The sequence below is a fragment of the Capra hircus genome, chromosome 15, assembly GCF_001704415.2.
Source record: "Capra hircus breed San Clemente chromosome 15, ASM170441v1, whole genome shotgun sequence".
Classification (NCBI taxonomy): domain Eukaryota; kingdom Metazoa; phylum Chordata; class Mammalia; order Artiodactyla; family Bovidae; genus Capra; species Capra hircus.
Window position 1 is genome coordinate 41062056 of NC_030822.1, and position 19700 is coordinate 41081755.

General features: G+C 50.1%; 1 protein-coding gene across 2 annotated transcripts in view; it reads right to left on the minus strand.

The window, feature by feature from the left end:
• The window catches only part of GALNT18 (polypeptide N-acetylgalactosaminyltransferase 18), a 357288-nt gene that overhangs the window by 152553 nt on the left and 185035 nt on the right, over nucleotides 1-19700 (minus strand). For both annotated transcript variants that reach the window (XM_005689675.3, XM_018059545.1), the window contains exon 3: nucleotides 19335-19501. In XM_005689675.3, the coding sequence (XP_005689732.1) occupies nucleotides 19335-19501 (167 nt within the window). The remainder of the gene's footprint in view (nucleotides 1-19334; nucleotides 19502-19700) is intronic.

Here is a 19700-nt window from a genome sequence, read left to right on the forward strand (position 1 = left end):
AATCCAAATGACTACTTAAGATCTTCCTTTGAACGTCTCAAAGGCATCTCACATTCAGCATATCCAAACTTCAGCACTTGGTCTTTCTCTCCAAACCTGTTCTTCTCCTCTTCTCTGCTTTCCCACCTCAGTAAGTAGCACCATTATTCAAACCAGAAACCTGAATGTCATCTCTCCTTCACTCCCTTCATCCAATCACCAGCAAATCCAAATATATCTCAAATCCATCATCTCCTCTTTGTCTCCAGTCACCATAGTGCAAACCATTATCTCTGGTCTGAAGTATTGCTGCTGCTGCTGCTGCTGCTAAGTCGCTTCAGTCGTGTCCGACTGTGCAACCCCATAGACGGCAGCCCACCAGGCTCCTCTGTCGTCCCTGGGATTCTCTAGGCAAGAACACTGGAGTGGGTTGCTGTTTCCTTCTCCAGTGTATGAAAGTGAAAAGTGAAAGTGAAGTCGCTCAGTTGTGTCCAACTCCTAGCGATCCCATGGACTGCAGCCTACCAGCTCCTCCAGCCATGGGATTTTCCAGGCAAGAGTACTGGAGTGGGGTGCCATTGCCTTCATGATTCCTCTGCTTCCTTCCATTTGTACCTCAAACTCTTCACCACAGACTACAAACTAGTCAGAGAGATCTTCCAAAAATATCAGTCAGATCATACTTCTCCCCCATTTAAAACTCACCAGTATTTCAGGTCCCCAGAGGGCATCTCTATGACTTCCCTTTCTGCAATCAGCCAGAGGAAACTCTGCTTTTTAAAGGGCTCTTGTATTAGACTTCCCTGGTGGCTCAGGCGGTAAAGTGTCTGTCTACAATGCGGGAGACCCGGGTTCGATCCCTGGATCGGGTAGATCCCCTGGAGAAGGAAATGACAACCCACTCCAGTACTCTTGTCTGGAAAATCCCATGGACCGAGGAGCCTGGTAGGCTGCAGTCCATGGGGTCACTACAAGTCGGATACGACTGAGCGACTTCACATTAATACTCAGGTCAGACCCACCCAACCAACTGTGAACCTTAATTATATCAGCAAAAATTCCTTCACAGCAATATCCAGATGAGTGTTTGATTGAACATCTAGAGTCCACACTAGAGGCCAGGAGTCTTGGGGCTCCATCTGGGAACTCTGCCTACACAGTGATCAATAATATTTGCTGAATTAAAAAAAAGAAAAGAATCTCCTTCTGGCCACCTGTTTGTACAAGCAATTGGTCCAAGTCCATGTGGGTCTGTCTCTAGGTATACGGCAGGCCGTCTATACAAGAGCAAACAAACAAACAAACAAGCCTGGAGGGCAACATAGGAAAAGAGAAGGGGGACACACCAAACTTGGAGCTGAAAAATGTGGGCTTAAGCCCTCGTCCTGCCACCATCGTACAGGGAGAGCTGTGGGGACCCGCGTCTCCTCTGACCCTCAATTCCTCCCATCTCTAAAATGGGCATAAAATATCTGCGTCATAAAATGGAAAACATCAATTCCATCCATCCATCTTCCAATCCACCTTCCACTCACCCACCTGTGTATCCACCCACCTACTCACCCATCCATCAATTCATCTACCCAGCCACTCCACCTCCCCCACTTCTCTCTCCTTCCCTCCCCCATGGATGCACCTGGCATAATGTAGAAACCCAATAACCGGGAAATGGGAGGATGGGATTGGTTTTTCCTGCCATGAAGAATTCAGGAATTCAGGGAGGAGTAACCTCACACACTGCTGGACTGATCCATGTAGGAATGTGGAGCATGTAGGTTCAGAGGACAGCAACTGGACATCTAAGATCATGGGGACTCACTCCACAGAGATTAAACAACAACCTTGAATGTTTTTTCAGAGAAAATGCAATCACTTCAGGCAATGCCCCAGCTTCATGCCTGAGCAGCTCCGGTCAGGAGCACTCAGCAAACAATCTTGTTTTCTTTGATTCTCTGCATTAGTTCTCACGTTTTAAGCCAAATGAAATTTGACAACACAGACAAGCTTGCAGACACTCCGTCTACGGGACTTCACCAGGAGCCTCTTTCAAAGTGGGGAAAATGTTCCTTTCTTCAGCATCTCAGCACTGTGGGGCAGGTGTAGAAGGCAATGGCACCACTGGCAGCCGGTCTGGCATTAAATAAACCCTGCATCGCTGGAATTTTCTCTCCCATCTGTGAGCATCAATTAATGACAAGTCAATTCCTCCCCACTGTCTGGGTAGAGAACTCTCTCTGCCCTCCTGATCTCATCCACAGGATCCTTCGATCAACCCCCTCTGAGACCCGAGTCAGGACATTCTGCCAAGGCAGGAAGCCTGCCTTCACCATTAACCCTGCTGAAGATGCTTTTGTTAATTTCCATTTGGCTCAGAACCCATGGTAGTGCTGAGCCTTGATCTAATTTCTAATTCATTTTTGTTACCCATCAAGTTCACTGGGTGAGGAAGGGTTTAAAGATTTGGGTTTGTAAAGCTCCACACTTCTTTCTCACAATGAGACAAATAGGAGGCCTAGGCGTTTTCCCCCTGGGTCTTATTCAGCTTCAAAATGCTGTGGTTATTCACTCTCAGATGGCAACCAGAACAGTATCAACCCACGGACCACAAACACACTCCAAGACACTCCCTTGGGGTTGCAGGTTGCAGGCTATGCAAGAAATGGAAGTAATGTGGTGGGAGAGAATCAGGCGTGCCAGTGAGTGCTGGTGAGCTGTGGCGAATCCAAACCACAGCCCCCCGCACCCTGGGGAAGGCCCACGGGCGGGGCTGTGCTCCCGCCTCCCTCCCTGGTTTCCTCTCCCATTTCCTGCCCGGAGAGAGTCCTGCTAAGATGAGCCTGATCAGACTGACACACTCTCCAAACGACTGTCACACCATCTGGCTCCTCTTAGACCTAGGCAGCTTTCCAGGTGCTGGTCACTCCTGTCCCCCACTACTGGCCTGTCCCAGGGTACCTAACGCAAGTTGCGTCCAAGGTCTCAGGATGCAAGGATGTCACCAAGAATGGCATTCAAGTCCATCACCTAGAAACAAAATCTACAATTTGATTGCATTGTCATACGCTTTTCTGAAAGGGTCCATCGGCCCAGAAGGGGCCTCCCTGAATCAGTGAAACTCACCCATGTGGCCTGTGCACTGTGAATTTCTTAAACTGTGCCTGTGATGAAGGGAAACTGCACAAAGACGTGTCTAGGTCAGCCTACCTGGACTGGCTGCTTTCTGAGATCTGGGAACCAGCAAATGCAAGAGGGAGTGAGTGTGAGATGAGGTTCTCAGTAAGGATGTCTGAGTTAAAGAGCGCTTCTAGAGAAGCTTCTATTTCTCAGACTGGCAGTCAACATGATCAGGCTGTAGACAGCCAGATACAACCATATCTGACCTGCCCACGTGGCTTGTTCAGCCCACCAAACATGAAAGTATTATTCCCAACTTGGAAAAAAAGCAGGTCTTGCAGGCTAGGAATAGGCTGCACCCAGCACTGGCTGCCTCTCTGAGCTGAACTTGGGCTCATTCTCTTGTTCACCACAGTCCCCACCAGTCCTCATTGCCTCACCTCCGCCATTCACATTATCTATCCAGCCTTGATGGGTAATTGAGTTTAGGATCCCTGAACACAGTGACAAGGTTAAGTGCTCAGGTTCTACAGCCAGGTGCAACTTGGGTCCAGATGTTGGCTCTGCCTTTCTTAGCTGTGTAATCTGTAGCTTTTCCAAGCCTTGGTGCTCTCATCTGTGAAACGAGCAGAAGAGCTAAACAGACATTTCTCCAAAGAAGACATACAGATGGTCAATAAACACATGGAAAGGGGCTTAACATCTCTCCTTATCAGAGAAATACAAATCAAAACTACAAAGAGGTATTACTTCATATCAGTTGGAATGGTCGTCATCACACAATCCACAAGCAACAAACGCTGGAGAGGGTGTGGGGAAAAGGGAAGCCTCTTGCACTGTTGGTGGGAATGCAAATTGATACAGCCACTACAGAGAACAGTATGGAGATTCCTGAAAAAACTAGGAATAAAACTACCATGTGACCCAGCAATCCCACTACTGGGCATATGCCCCGAGAAAATCATAATTGAAAAAGACAATCCACCGCTGTTCATTGCAGCATTATTTACAAAGCCAAGACACGGAAGCAACCTAGATGTCCATCAGTAGATGAATGGATAAAGAAGTTGTGGTATATATATACAACGGGATATTACTCAGCCATAAAAAGGAACACATTTAAGCCAGTTCTAGTGAGGTGGATGAACCTAAAGCCTGTCATACAGAGTGAAGCAAGTCAGAAAGAGAAAAATATCATAAAGCTCCAATGGCTCAGTGGGTAAAGGATGTGCCTGCAATGTGGAGATACAGGTTTGATTCCTGGGTCAGGAAGATCCTCCGGAGTAGGAAATGGCAACCCATTCCAGTACTCTTGCCTGGAAAATTCCATGAACAAAGGAGCCTGAAAGGCTACAGTCCACGGGGTCACAAAGAGTCAGACACGACTGAGTACACGGCACAACACATATACATGGAATCTAGAAAAATGGTACTGATGAACCTATCTGCAGGGCAGGAATAGCGGCAAAGCGGGGGAAGAAGGGGGTGGGATGAGCTGGGAGAGTAGCACTGAGACACACCCACTACCGCATGTAAAACAGACGGGGCAGAGGGGGCAGCTGTATAAACACAGAGAGCTCAGCCTGCTGCTCTGGGACAACCTGGAGGGGTGTGATGGGGTGGGAGGCGGGTGGGAGGCTCAGGAGGGAAGGGACATATGTATATCTGCAGCTGATTCACAGTTGTTGTATGGCAGAAACCAACACAATATTATAAAGCAATTATCCTTCAATTAAAAATAAATTTAAAAAAACACACAATACCTACCTCATTTGGTTGTTCTTTCAATTAAACAAAGTAACACATCAAAGATGCTTAGAAACAAACAGTAGCTCTGATGACATAGCATTTGCCTAGGCTAAGAACCTACCAGCCTGGAGGCAGGGTGTATATATGAAAGGGGAAGACATTTATTCTGATGACCGAAATCCTAAATAGCTCTTAGCCCCGTGTTGTCTAAGGAAGCAGGATGCTGCCTTCCTTCTGGCTTTGCGAATGCTCTGCCCCCATCTCTGTGTCCATTTTCATTCAGCCATCAGATCCACTAGCGAATCACCAGGGTCCTGGTGGGCCCAAGGCACTGTGTGAGGCCTTGCGGGAAAGAGAGAAGGACTCAAAGAGGAAACTTTCATTCAGAGCTAAGTAACTACTGAGTCTCAGTTTCCTCACCTATAAAGTGGGTAAAAATACTGGAAAAATTAAAGAATACAGTGCGACACGTACCTAGCACGTTGCTTGGATCAAATCAGGTGCCCAATACATGGTCGTGCTGATGCCTTCCATAAAGTCCAGTGGTTGTTGTTTACTCACTAAGTTGTGTCCGACTCTTTGCAAACCCATGGACTGTAGCCCACCAGGTTCCTCTGTCCATGGGATTTCCCAGGCAAGAATACTGGAGTCGGTTGCCATTTCCTCCTCCATAAAGTCTAAGCAGAGAGTCACAGAAAAAAAGGCAGCCTGTCTTTCCCCTCCTCAATCCCCAAGGCCCAGCTCAAATGCCAGTTCTTCCGGAAGGCTTCCCAGAATGACTGAAACCTCTTCCTGGTCTCCCCCAGCACTCCCCCCTTCACTTGTGACCAGTGGCACTTAAACATTTTTACATTGTGGGTAATGGCTGTTCGTCTGTGGTTTATCAGCTGCCCTAGGCTGGGAGCTCTCTGGGAGTGGAAACTGTTCCTCCTCTGTCCTCAAATCATTGGTGCTGAGTGTGATGCCTCACGCTCCCTGAACATTTGTTGAATGAATGGGTGAGTACCGTCAGCAAAGCGCTGAGCACTGGCTATGCCAGTGATCAGATGTGTGACATTGCTCTGGATCTCAGTTTTTCCTCCAGTAAAATGAGGACCTTGGACTACATTTTAGGGCTAGATTTACATTTTAGCTTGCTTCAAGCTGCCCAGTGCCCCGTAAGGGAAGCTCGTCCAGGTAGGGGAGGAACCCACAAAGTGAGCTAGGTCACACATCTCTATCACAGGTCAGGGGCTCAGTGGAAAAGCATCTAAGCCAGGGGCAGCCACTGACAGTCATAGTACAGGGGCCAGGGAGGAACAAATCAATGGAGCTATAGGTACCGGTACCCAGGCAGTACCCTACTTGGTTAGATGAAAAATCAAGCCCTCACTCCAGCAGCACAGGCGGGGTCAAAGGGCAACTGTGTGCTGTCTCATAGACCAGCCTTCCATCAGTGCTACTCAACTCAGCCTTCTTGCCCACTGATTTCACATCCCCCTGGTTTCTTTCTGTTCAGACCCTTTCTCCCTAAAATCTGACTTACCTCTAGAGCTCCTGAGATATGGGCTTTTAAAAACAGCTAGAAATGAGAATCTCATTTTTGCATCAGTGTCAAAAGAGAGCCATAGACTGTATGTACTACTTGCTTCCATCCTCAGACTAGAACTCGCCTGAAGTAGGGAGCCACATCTGGTTCACCACTGCCTCCCCTGTGCCAAGCTTAGAGCCTGGTGCTTGGTTTGCCGAATGCATGCATGTGAATGACTTTCGGAGCAGAACGGGAATAAGTATCTGTGGGCTTGAGCAGACAAGCAAGGCAGTCTCTCAGTTCAGTTCAGTTCAGTTCAGTTCAGTCACTCAGTCCTGTCCGACTCTTTGCGACCCCATGAATCGCAGCACGCCAGGCCTCCCTGTCCATCACCAACTCCCGGAGTTCACTCAGACTCGCATCCATTGAGTCTGTGAGGCCATCTAGCCATCTCATCCTCGGTCGTCCCCTTCTCCTCCTGCCCCCAGTCCCTCCCAGCATCAGAGTCTTTTCCAATGAGTCAACTCTTCGCATGAGGTGGCCAAAGTACTGGAGTTTCAGCTTTAGCATCACTCCTTCCAAAGAAATCCCAGGGCTGATCTCCTTCAGAATGGACTGATTGGATCTCCTTGCAGTCCAAGGGACTCTCAAGAGTCTTCTCCAACACCACAGTTCAAAAGCATCAATCCTTCGGCACTCAACCTTCTTCACAGTCCAACTCTCACATCCATACATGACAAATGGAAAAACCATAGCCTTGACTAGATGGACCTTAGTCGGCAAAGTAATGTCTCTGCTTTTGAATATACTATCTAGGTTGGTCATAAGTTTTCTTCCAAGGAGTAAGCGTCTTTTAATTTTATGGCTGCAGTCACCATCTGCAGTGATTTTGGAGCCCAAAAAAATGAAGTCTGCCACTGTTTCCACTGTTTCTCCATCTATTTCCCATGGAGTGATGGGACCGGATGCCATGATCTTCGTTTTCTGAATGCTGAGCTTTAAGACAACTTTTTCACTCTCCTCTTTCACTTTCATCAAGAGGCTTTTTAGTTCCTCTTCACTTTCTGCCATAAGGGTGGTGTCATCTGCATATCTGAGGTTATTGACATTAGGGCCTGGCAAATAAAAACAAAACCCAAACAGCCCCATGCCTGGCCCCTGCCACAGTGAGTCCATACCTGTAATTGGACCCTCTGGCCCCAGTTCTTTGTACTGGTTTCCCCCGCCCCCAGCATTATTTTCAGCATAGCCTCCCACCCAGCATGGGGCTGCTGGTATCCCACAGACTCTGAAGGCTAACAGGCAGAACAGCTCTGGGCGGCAGCTGGCACTCCAGCTGCAGGTGCCAACTCTTGTTCATTCACCTCTTCTTGCTGAGCACTGAGGCCCTGGAGATGCTGGAGGACACCTGGGTCACTGTGTGGTTTGGGGTAGCCTTTCAGGAAATCAGCCCCATCAGAAGACATTCCATCCTCCACAGATTTGCTATCAGTAGGAAGTATTTGATTGATTGTGCTTTGAGCACTTTCCACTACTGGGGAAGTGGGGGGTGAGGCGCGGGATGTGAGCTCACTGCACGGCCTGGTGTTCAGCTTGGCTTGTCTTCAGCACCAGTTTGTCTTTTCAAGCTGCTAAGCAAGATAGGCTGCGGGCCAGGAGTGGACAAGGAGACCTTTCCTGCTGGCCGCACCACGGGCTGGGCCAGTGTGTCCCTGGCCTTTGCCAAGGGCAGCTTGCCTCCCAGCTGTGGGCAGCAGGACCCCTGGCCTGAGGGCAAGAGACAGCTCTCCTGGGTCCTCCCACACTTGGCTCAGCGCTCCAGCTCCAGGAATTGCCCCGTCGACAGATGGCTACCCAGCTGACCAGAGGGATAGTGCCACTGGTATTTGGTTCCTGCTGGCTTTGTCAGCCAGATACTAGTCACCTTGGCCAGTCTGTAAAGCAAAATGGTCCAAAGCTCCCTTGTGCAGACTGCTTCCAGGCAGCTCATGAGCTACGGGCAGGCACTTTGCCCTCCAAGGGTTGTTCTTGGTCAGCCGGGAAATATGTTAAGGAATTCCTGGTTATTGAAGTCAGTTTCCTTTATTGGCAAAGGAACACAAAACGGTGATGAACCACCCGTCCACACCATAGCCGGACTCAAGCAGGCTCAGCTGTGTGACATGCCAGGGCCTCAGCAGGGTGCCTGGTGAGGACAGAGAGGCGGCCGACAGCACGCAGGTTAGAGCCGGAGAAAGTGACAGAGCTCTGGGCAGGCCCACAAAGAGGCAGTGTTCCCAGGGCCAGGCACGCCGAGGCATCGCGGACTAAGGATGCTCTTTTGGGTGGCTCAGCGGTAAAGAATCTGCCTACCAGTGTAGGAGACTCAGGAGAAGTGGGTTCAATCCCCGGGTGGGGAAGACCCCCTGGAGGAGGAAATGGCAACCCACTCCAGGATTCTTGTCTGAAGAATCCACTGGACGGGGAAGCCTGGTGTGCTACAGTCCACGGCGCTGTAAGAGTCGGACACGACTAAGCACCTGAGCACATGCTTTCCGGTGGAGCGGCCCGTCAGTGGGAGGCCCCAGCCCCCAGGACGCAGGAAGGAAGGTGGACCGAGCCAGCGGAGTGGGACCCCAGCACCTGGCGGCACAGGGAGCAGGGTCCAATCTCTCAAGGAAGAGGGCTAACCAGGAAGAGGTGCAGAGCCAGGCCCTAGGGGAGTGTTCAAACAAGGCTGAATCCCTGCAGGGGCCTGATGACCCTCAGCTGGGTGCCCTGGTGAAGGGCACAACCCCAGGACCATGTGGGGCATGACCAGACACTAACATGATGGAATCTGCCAGAGACAGTTATCTGACTCCCTTCTACCCTCACAGTCGCTGGCCAAAGCAGACTCATTCTGCCGATCAGGGCCTGAGTAGGCAGGGAGGGGCAGGCAGTGCTGCCCAGAGCGGCCAGGAGCTCGAGTCGCGTAAGCCGTGTCCTCAGGAGAGTGCTGCCGGATGACACGCGAAGACACGAATCTGTGGCCACGGCCGAGAGTAACTCTCAGGCTGGTGATGAAGGGGGTATTTTGTCAGGAAGAGGCAGCCCCAGGCATAAGGAGCAGCAGTGAGAGCCTCCAGGACTCTTGTAGGATTCAGGACCAGCTGCTTCCCAGGTGGCACTCACTAGTGGTAAAGGATCTGCCTGCCAACGCAGGGGACATAGAAGATGTGGGTCCCATAGAAGATCCCTGGGTCAGGAAGACCCCCTGGAGGAGGGCACAGCAACCCACTCCAGTACTCTTGCCTGGAGAATCCCATGGACATAGGAGCCGGGTGGGCTACAGTCTACAGCATCACAAAGAGACATGACTGAAGGGCTTAGCACACACTCACGCCTCCATCTCGAGGTTGCTGGGTATGTGGGCGTGACCCTGAAGTCACACTGGTCAAAGGCACAGGGGTGGGTGGTGACAAGCAGCCTTCTGCTGAGCTGGCTGACGGCCCACATGCCTGGTTGTATAAACACCTTTAAGCTGCCCGAGCCTTGGCTGTAATTAGATTAGCTATATGGGATTTTTTAAGCTCCATAAAGCACAATACTGTTGGACCATTCTTTTTCTCTGCTTTTTTAATTTTTGCAATTATTCCAGCTGCACACAAAGCTGTTGGTACTTTTACAGCCTGGAATGAGTATCTCTCGTGTAGGACAGCATCTTTGAAACATTAAACAATGATTAGGCAGGCGCTGGGCCAAGGGATGATGGGGGCTTTCCGGGAAGTGCAGGGGGACCCAGCAGCTGGCGGCAAGCAAGCTGGCAGCTCTGATTCTATTTTGTCACTACACTGTGATTTTCTTACCAACAATTAAAAATAACAATGATTCACAGTTGTACGATTACCTGTCATTCAGCAGGATTCTGAAGATGTCCTGGGTGATGGTAGAAGGGGCTAAACCACAGTTGTGGGGACTTGCACACCTCAGCTCACACGTGCACACACAAGCCCAGCATTGTGGACTGAATGCGTGTGCCCCTAGAACCATATATTCAAGTCCTAATCCCCAAGGTGAAGGTATCTGAAGGTGGGCCCTTTGGAAGGTAATTGGGTTTAGAGGAGGTCCCAGGGGTGGAGCCCGCATAATAGGATTAGTGCCCTTATAGGAAGAGGAGAAGACACCAGAGCTTAGCTCTCTCCACACCTAGGCACCAAGGAAGGCCATGTGAGGATGCAGAGAGAAGGCAGCTGTCTATGAGCCAGGAAGTAGGCTCTCAGCAGACACTGAATCTGCTAGCACCTTGAACTTGGACTTCCCAGACTCCAGAACATGAGAGGTAAACCCCTACTGTTTAAGCCACTCAGATCACGGTGTTTTGTTACAGCAGCCCAGACGGACTAAGACCCCAGGTACACACGTGCTTGCTCAGAGAGCTTACACATGATCACATGTTAAATGCACACTCACAGGTTTGTACCCACTCACCCACATGTGTTCACAAGCACACATATGTGTGCACACAAGCATATCAGCTTCCCTCTGTTTCTAAGAAAACATCAAGCTGACTCCCTCTCACAAGATGACCTAAAGCACGGCTGCCAGCTCCACCTGTTACCTCTCAGCTCTCAGCCTAGAAGCCTCTGTGCAGTGTCCCGCCTTCTTACCGAGCCCAGGGCAGAGCTCCAGCTGAGGAGATGGCCACACCTTCTCTTCAGGGCCTTCTTCCCCTCCTCCTTCACTCACCCTGTTGCCGAACATCTCTCTTTGTATGGAGGTAAGAGAATGAGGGTAAAATTCAAGTCAGAAACCCACGGTGCACCAGAGGCAGCCTTGTTTAATAGTCGAGGGTGCAGGCAGGCTCTGAGGCCAGACAGCCTGGGTGCAAACTCTGTCTCTGTGTGACTCTGGACATGTTCCTCAACTCTTTTGTGCCTATTTCCTTCTTATATAAAATGATATTAATCATGGTCCTTACCATTGCCACAGAGTGCTGATTAATTTATGAAAAGTTACTTAGAATAGTCTCTGGCACAAACCTGGTCCAGCCAGCAGGGGGGGTAGCACAGAGGGACGCCAGACTGCCTGGAAGCAGTGGCCTGGGAGTGGACCCTGAAGCCCAGAGCTGGCAAAGGGGCTGGAAGGGAGGGATGAGTGTCATTCCAGAAGACAACTAAGCAGGTCCCACAGTCACCATGAGCAAGCCTGAGGGGCCTGGCCGTGGGCTACCATGTCCATGTACAGTGCAGACAGCAGAAAGACTGGCCACTAGACCAAGCAGGGACACGGTATGGAGGTGAGCAGCGAGCCTTGGCAGGAGTCAGGAGACCCAAGGTCCCATCCAGCCTCTGTCCCTCACATACTGTGGGGCCCTGGCCAGTCTCTGCCTGATGTAGATACTGGTTCCCTCCAGAGAGCCGGCTGGGGCTTGCCTGTCAGCCTGCCTGCCTCCTGACACTGTGGTGGGGGAAAGTGTTAATCACTCAGTCATCATGTCCAACTCTTTGTGACCCCATGGACTGCCAGGCTTCTCCACTCATGGGATTTTCCAGGCAAGAATGCTGGAGTGGGTTGCCATTTCCTTCTCTAGGAGATCATCCCAGGAATCGAACCCAGGTCTCCTGCATTGCAGGCAGACTCTTCACCATCCGAGCCACTGGAGGGAGAGTCCGTTTGGCCTGTATCTCAAGGCCTGCATACTTCTAAGCCTCCTCCTGCCAGAAGGTGTGGAAGGCTTTGAGCAAACATGGCCAGTGTGAAGGTTGGATCCCTGGCCGAAGGATATCCACTGCCCAGGAGACAGTTCAACCCCAGCTGAAGCATGCGAGGTGCTGGGAACTGGCCATTCTCTTGTTGGAAGGCAAGGCATCAGGCTGGTGTAGGCTGGGCAAGTCACTGCCAACCACATGCTGACCAGAATCTCCAGGGAACGAGACGCTTAAAAGAATATTTGATATCACCATTGCTTTGATGTGCTTTTAGTCACCAAATTCAGATTCATTTTGCAGTTTCAAGTAGCATGAAAGAAGACTGCCTGATTTTTCAAGTTTATTAAAAGAAGACATGAGTTAAGAAAGGAAACAGAGAAACTGAGCACAGCAAAAGAAGTGGGGGTGGCTGGACTGTGGGATGGGGTGACTCGGGGACAGCTGGTGGGAGAGCCGGAAAGGGCTCATGTTCACCGAGCACCTGGCCAAGTACTGAATGCCTGAGTCTCATGAGAGTGTTCACCATGTGTGTGGGGTGGGCGATGTGGAGGTAAATGTTTAGCTGTGAGTTAAAGTACTTGGCACAAAGTATGTGGCCATTAAAAACCTGTTGAGGGAACGGATGAATGAAGTGAATGATCACGTGAACGAAAGCCAAGAATCAAAGGCAGAGATGATTTTATCAGCTGCAAGTCCTGGTGCTTCCCTCCCTCTGAAGGTCTATAAAGGTTGAATCACTCAGTCCCAGCTAAAGACACTGGCCCACTGGGATTCACTGAAAAGCACGGTAATTAAAACCAGGAGGCTCTGAGCTGTGTTCCAACCATTGCCTTGAGATACTGCCTTAGACTGGCAGGGCAGGCAGCCTGGCAGCCAGTCAGGAATGCCTGCAGGGGCTGGGTAACATGGAAGAGAGGAGGCTCAGGTTGGCCATCTGACTCCATGCGTAGGACCTGAGGTCAGGCCATGATGGTGTAACCGCAAAAGAAGCTCCCCTTCTGCGCTGCACCCCTTCCCCATTCCTGCCATCTCCCTAGGATGCAGCAGAGAGGGTCCCAAGGGCCCCGCCCCAGGAGGAAATACTCCACCCGGCAGTGCCTACCGCCAGGCTAGCCCTGGAGGCTCTGAAGTGCCTGCTGTCCCAGGCTCCTCAGCTGCAGCACACAGGATGATGGGAGACAGAAATTAGAACTGTGATTCCCAGAGAAGGTCCCATTGCATCAGAATGCTCTGGGGTGCTTATTGATGTGCAGATTACAAGCCTTGCCTCAGGCTACAGAATCCACATGCGTTCTTTCACTGAATCAATATTTACTGAACACCTACAAGAATCAAGCACCATTGTAGGTGCTGGAGACACAGCAATGAACAAAACAAATGTCCCTGTCTTCATGGAACATGCATACTGCTGCTGCTAAGTCACTTCAGTCATGTCTGTCTCTGTGCAACCCCATAGATGGCAGCCCACCAGGCTCCCCCGTCCCTGGGATTCTCCAGGCAAGAACACTGGAGTGGGTTGCCATTTCCTTCTCCAATGCATGAAAGTGAAAAGTGAAGTCGCTCAGTCGTGTCCGACTCTTAGCAACCCCATGGACTGCAGCCCACCAGGCTCCTCCGTCCATGGGATTTTCCAGGCAAGAGTGCTAGAGTGGGGTGCCACAGTGGAGGGAAAATGTACAAATAAATAAGGAGAGTAACTAAGTGAGTACAGTGTATCAGAAGGTGACAGATACTGTTGAAGAAAGGAAGCACTCAAGGGATGAAGAGAGACAGAGGTTAAGGCTGCCATTTTAATAATGTGTCATTTGCAACATTTGAAGGGATAAAGGAACAAGCGGTGCAGTATCAGAGGGCAAGAGCATTCCAAAAGGCCGGGGAGTGTGTGCATGCTAAGTTGCTTGAGTCATGTCCGACTCTTTGCAACCCCATGGACTGTAGCCCACCAGGCTCCTCTGTCCACGGAATTCTCCAGGCAAGAATACTGGAGAGGCTTGCCATGCCCTCCTCCACGGGATCTTCTGACCCAGGGGTCAAACTCACCTCTGTCTCCTGTATTGGCACATGGGTTCTTTACCACTAGCATCACCAGTGGAAGCAAGTGCAAATGTCCTGAATCAAGAATGTGCCCGGTATAATTCTCCGTATTTTTAATCAAGCTCAAACGTAAGTGTTTTGAGGCCACTTTAGAGGACTGACAGCATCCTGCACAGGTGCCAGCCCCTGAAAGAGTGGAGCTTGTTTAGGAAATTGCTAAGGTGGCAAAGGACAGGGACTCCAAGTCCTACACAAGGGCCTCCTGCAGAAACTTCAGTCCTTGACTTCTGGGACGAAGATAAAGGTCTTGAGTGGCGTGGATGAAGAAAGCAGTGATTGACTGTTTTTGTGTTTGTGGAAACACAAGCCTGACCCCAAAGCAAAGGTGCTCTTGGGGGTCTGGGGGCAGTTGGGGAACACGAGGCACCAGCACAACAGAACCTGTGACAACCACTTGGAAGACAGTCTCTGGAAGCTCTGTTCTCCGGCTTCAGGCTTCACTTAGAGTTTTAAACACCAGCATCGCTTCCATCATGCATAATCTCATTCACGCCTCCAAACAATCCCAGAGGTAAGAATCATACATCTCAATTTTATAGATAAGGAAAATAGGGTTCACAGAGGTTAAGAACACACAGCTGGGAAGAAGCTAGAAAGAGCTGGAACTAAATAGCTGGCCTAATGTGAATTCCGGCTCATCCCACCAGGGCACACTTATTCCGCGAAGAAAGAAAAGCCTGGGTTGCTTCTAACTGGGGGCCGCACGGCAGTTGTTATCGTTGCTGTTTCTACTGCTCTCATTTTAACTCTTCCTTGGTGCTCTCTTTGCAGCTTGTGGCATGTTCACCCTCATTACCCTGTGTGTCCTCGGTGACCAACGAGCACACAGGGAGGGGCAAAGCCTGATGTCTACACAGGGCACGAAAGGCTCCTGGCTGGCAAGTGGCAGAACTGAGACCCGAAACCAAATCCTGTTATGTCTCACCCCACTTTGCTTTTAATCACAGGATTCCCTGATGGCAGGGACTGGATCTGACCCATCACTCCCTCCACGCCCTTGGCCCAGGCTGGGCACCCTAGGAATGTTAGCTGAGCTGAGTTGGCCTGATGTCAAATCAATGAAAGTCCAGTGCTGAGTGGGCTGATGCCCTAGAGGGAGTCCTCCAAGGATACAGCCAGAGCCACCTTCCCCGTCAGGCTGGGCCCTCAGGCAGCCCTCGGCTAAGGCTAGAGGTGTTCCCCTTCCTCCAAGAGCCACAGTCTCAATGTCTCTCCCACCCCTCCTTGAGAGCTCAGCGCAGGCTGGTCTCAGGGAGACCCATTACTGGTCAGATCTCCAGCCCATTCCCCACAGGGGCCAACCCTTCATTGCCTCCAGCTCCCTTCCCATTAGCCCATCTGCTTTTTCTTCCCAGAGGCAAGCCTGGTTTCTGTGCCCTGGGTCCCATCCTCTCCTCCCTTCTCAGAGGCTGTCCTCACCTTTGTCTCAGAGAACTCAGGCGCGCCCTCCCCAGACCAAGGGCCTCATATGCCCCCTCTCCAGACCAATCAAATTACTAGAGCTAAGGCATGACACCCCTAGATTCCTTAAAAGCTCTCCAAGCGATTCTAATGTGCAGTCAGAGTCACGAGAACAATCTGCCTTTCAGAAAGAGAGAGAAAAAAACATAACAGTACAATACAATAGAACACAATAGAAATGAATAACATAGGCCAGATTATAATAGAGCGTGTCAGAGCGCTGTGCACATAATAGGAATCAAATGTTGTTTCTTAAAAGTTTTGTTTCAATTGTGTGGGTATGCGTAGGCCTGTCATCCTGGGTCATGACTGCAGACTGCGGTTAACTGGTGGAAAACATCGCTCCAGCTCCTCCTTGGCTCCTGATTCTCCTTCACAGTCAACATCCCTGATGGAAGCATCTACCTCCCAGCTGCTCCTCATCTTCATCTGGCTTCCGCAGCCCCGCCCCCACCCTTCCCACTAAGATTTCCATGATCCGCACCCCTCACATCTAATGCCTTCTTCCTAGACTCTGTGTCCTTCCACTTGCCTGTGAAAGTGAAAGTGATTCAGTCGTGTCCTACTCTTTGCAACCCCATGGACTATACCGCTCATGGAATTCTCTAGGCCAGAATATTGGAGTTGGTAAGCCTTTCCCTTCTCCAGAGGATCTTCCCAACCCAGGGATCGAAGCCAGGTCTCCCGTATTGCAGGCGGATTCTTTACCAGCTGAGCCACAAGGGGAGCTCTTTGAATGCCTTGGGCTTAGTCAAAGAGGTGGCTTGCTCCTGAAATTCTCTTTGTCCTCAGAGTCTGGCTTGCCCTCCGGATTCACTTGGCCATTCCCTCTCTGTCTCTATCATCTAACCCTCTTCTTCCTGACTCCTAAACACCTATCCTCAGCATCCTCTCAAACTTCTATTTCTTTTGTTCTCTCCTCTTCAGTTTTCCATCCTTTCCTCCCAACCAAAGGCTGTAATTAATGTGTGTACAAGACTCCCCATTCACGTCCCCATACTTTCTTATCGGGCTCCGGTGTGTGGTTGGCCAGCTGTGACGCAGTCTCCTGGGCATGGAGGTGGGGGCTGGGGAGGGGTGATGATGATGTTGCTGATGGTAATGATGATGGTAATGATAATGGATCTCATTGCTCAACTCACAAAGAGATCCTTGACCATGTCAGGCAAGCGAGGTAAGCAAAGGAGGATAACAATCCCCATTTACAGAGGAAAAACTGAGACTCTGAGAGGCTGAGGAGAGTTTCTGGGGTCACTCACCCATAATGGAGAGGGTCCTAGAACCCATGACTTCAGACTTCAGAGTTCTTTCCCTTCACACCATGCGCTGGAACTCAACACATGCATCCTATTCATTAAAGCAGAGATTCTCAACCAGAGCTGTGTTTCAGAATCATCAAGGATGCTCTTAAAAGCAGAGATAGTCAGATTCCATCACAAACTTACTGGGTTAGAATCTTCTGGGAAGGCTTTTGCTTGGTTTGTATTTTGAAGTAATTACAGACGCACAGGAAAGTACACAGAAGTACACAAGGAGGTCCCATGCACCTTTCACCCAGCCTCCCCCAACGTTAACATCTTACACAACTATAGTATGATATCAAAATGAGGACATGACGTTACCAAAATCACAAGGCTTCTCCAGGTCTTTTCAGTAATATGTGCACTCCTCCGGGTGTGTCTTTTCAGTAATATGTGCACTCCTCTGGGTGTGTCTTTTCAGTAATATGTACACTCCTCTGGGTGTGTGTTTGTAGTTCTGTGCAATTTTGTCAAGTGTGGCCTTGTGTAATCATCACCAAGTCAAGGTACTTAACTATGCCATCAACTCAATACTTCCCAGAGCTTTGGGTTTAAACGTGCCGCGCCCCCCCCCCCCATCTCTGATCTGATGAAGAACCCACCCACTCTTCCTCCTGCCCCCTATCCTGGGAATGACCGCCGTCCTCTAAGTCACCCTGGTTTGAGACTGAGCCATCATTTACCAGCCCTCCTTTGGCCTTCTCTCAGTCAAGAGATCCAACAGATGCTTCCTTTATAAAACCTCTCAGGCTCATATCTCACCCTCAGTCCCCACACCCAACACAACTCCAGGCCCCTTAAGTTCTTGCTATATGTATGGCTGCAGTTACGATGCATCTGGTTCCCTTCTTCAAGATGTCCCGTTCCCCCAGCCAATGATTTAAAACACATCCAAAGCCCTTCATTGCCCAGTCCTGACTGTATCACTCCTCTTACCAAAATATGGTTATCACCATTTAGAAAATTGTCCAAATCATTTAAATTCAAATATGAAACCCTCTATATGTGGCTCACTTTCCTTATCTAAATTTCTCAATCTCAGTTTTCCCCCTCTTTCCCACATGAATTAATGACAAAACAGCATCCTTCAGGCCACAATAAAGTTTTTACCATGGGAATGAAATGAAAGATCGGCTCTTCCGTCCCTTGCCTCCTGACAATGTAAGAGGCCAGGAGGACAGCTGGCCTTGCTGGAGCAAGATAGGGTTCACAGGCAGGCTAGTCACAAAATTGCAGTGTTAGCCACTGGGGAGTAGGAGCTTTCTCAGCACCCACTCCTTGGAGCCAGGCAGGTAGCTGCATAGGAAGGTCTCCCTACTCGAGGTCTCCCTCACAACAGGCCATCACCCCTAAGCCTCCTCTGCCTATCTGCTGCCATCCGAGGTGCCTTTTCCTTCCTTCACATCCACGGAACAATGAGAGTCACATGATGCATAAGCACTGCCCTTCAGAAAGCTCTAAAAGTCCTTTCTTACTACACTATACTACACTTCTTACTGCACGATAATAAAATGAAACAGAAAATTTGCTTATAGAGATTAAAATATTTCAATTATCTGATACGTTTCAGGTTTAATTGATAACAAAATACAAATTGCTCATCTGAACTTCTCATTACAGCAACGGATTCACTGGGAAATTTACTACCTGACATCAGAGAAAATGCTAAAGATAACATAAGCCCAATGACTGTGCTCCTATGACCAGGTTGCATTATCTATAGCACATTCATATTAAAGCTCCTATCGGGAGAAGCGGTTCTCAAACTGTCTCAGTGCATGGTCTCTAAGTTTGGAAAATATTATGGAGACGGTATACATGGGAAGAATCAGAAGTCATGGAATAGGTACCAAGGGAAGGAGGTACCTGGTAGTAGCTGGAGAAAGGGAGACATGCTGTGAGGGCTTCAACAAGGGATTGCAGGTTGCCTGGGGCTTTGCTCAGGTCAGATGGAATGTGGAGCAGGGGATGCAGAAAAGAAGCTAGACTTTCAACAGCTCTGATGCTGTCATTGCAGTGTTTATCTTCCACCATCCTCACCATCAACACCACTATGACTACCACCAGCACCATCAACACTCCCACCATTGCCACCACCGCTGCTAGGACAACGGCAATGAAAAGTCTTCTAGGCCAAGGCCAAGGCGCAGAGCAAAGTGGAATGACGCTTCACAGAAAGAGTCACTGGAAAGGCTCCCTGTGTATGTGGAGGGGGTGGAGGTCACGACTATTTACCTCATCCTATTGCGCCAGGATGTTGAGGGAGAGAGCTGACAGCCAGCGAGGAACAGCTTGGGGACCCAGCCCCTCCGGAACGCGAAGAGCGCAGCTATGGACTGAACCTCTCCTCTCGGAGGCAACGTCCCAGAAAAGGAAGAGCCACGGAGAGCCTGCAGAAAATGAGAACCCCGCACGGAGGCGGAGACGCCCGCACCGGGCAGGGAGCCGGGCACTCACCGTTACTGCTGTAGTCATCCACCAGGATGATCTCCTTGAGCAGGTGCGGAGGTGTGCGCTCGATGGCCGAGTGGATGGAACGCAGCAGCACGGAGAGCGCTTCATTGACAAAGATGAACACGATGCTCACCTCTGGGAGGCTGTCGGGGAATGAGAGGTTGCGGCACCTGGAAAGAAGAGCAGCCAGGATCTTAGATCTGGCACTGACTCGGCAGGGGTCGCACCAGGTGCTGGCCTGCCCATGTCTTGGCTCCAGCTTTGCTGGAAAGCTCAGGAGTCCACATTCTCCCCCAGGGTCTTCTCTTTGATATACTTAAGATAATCACAAAGTGTATAGCAGACAAGCCCTCAGCCACTGAAACCTGT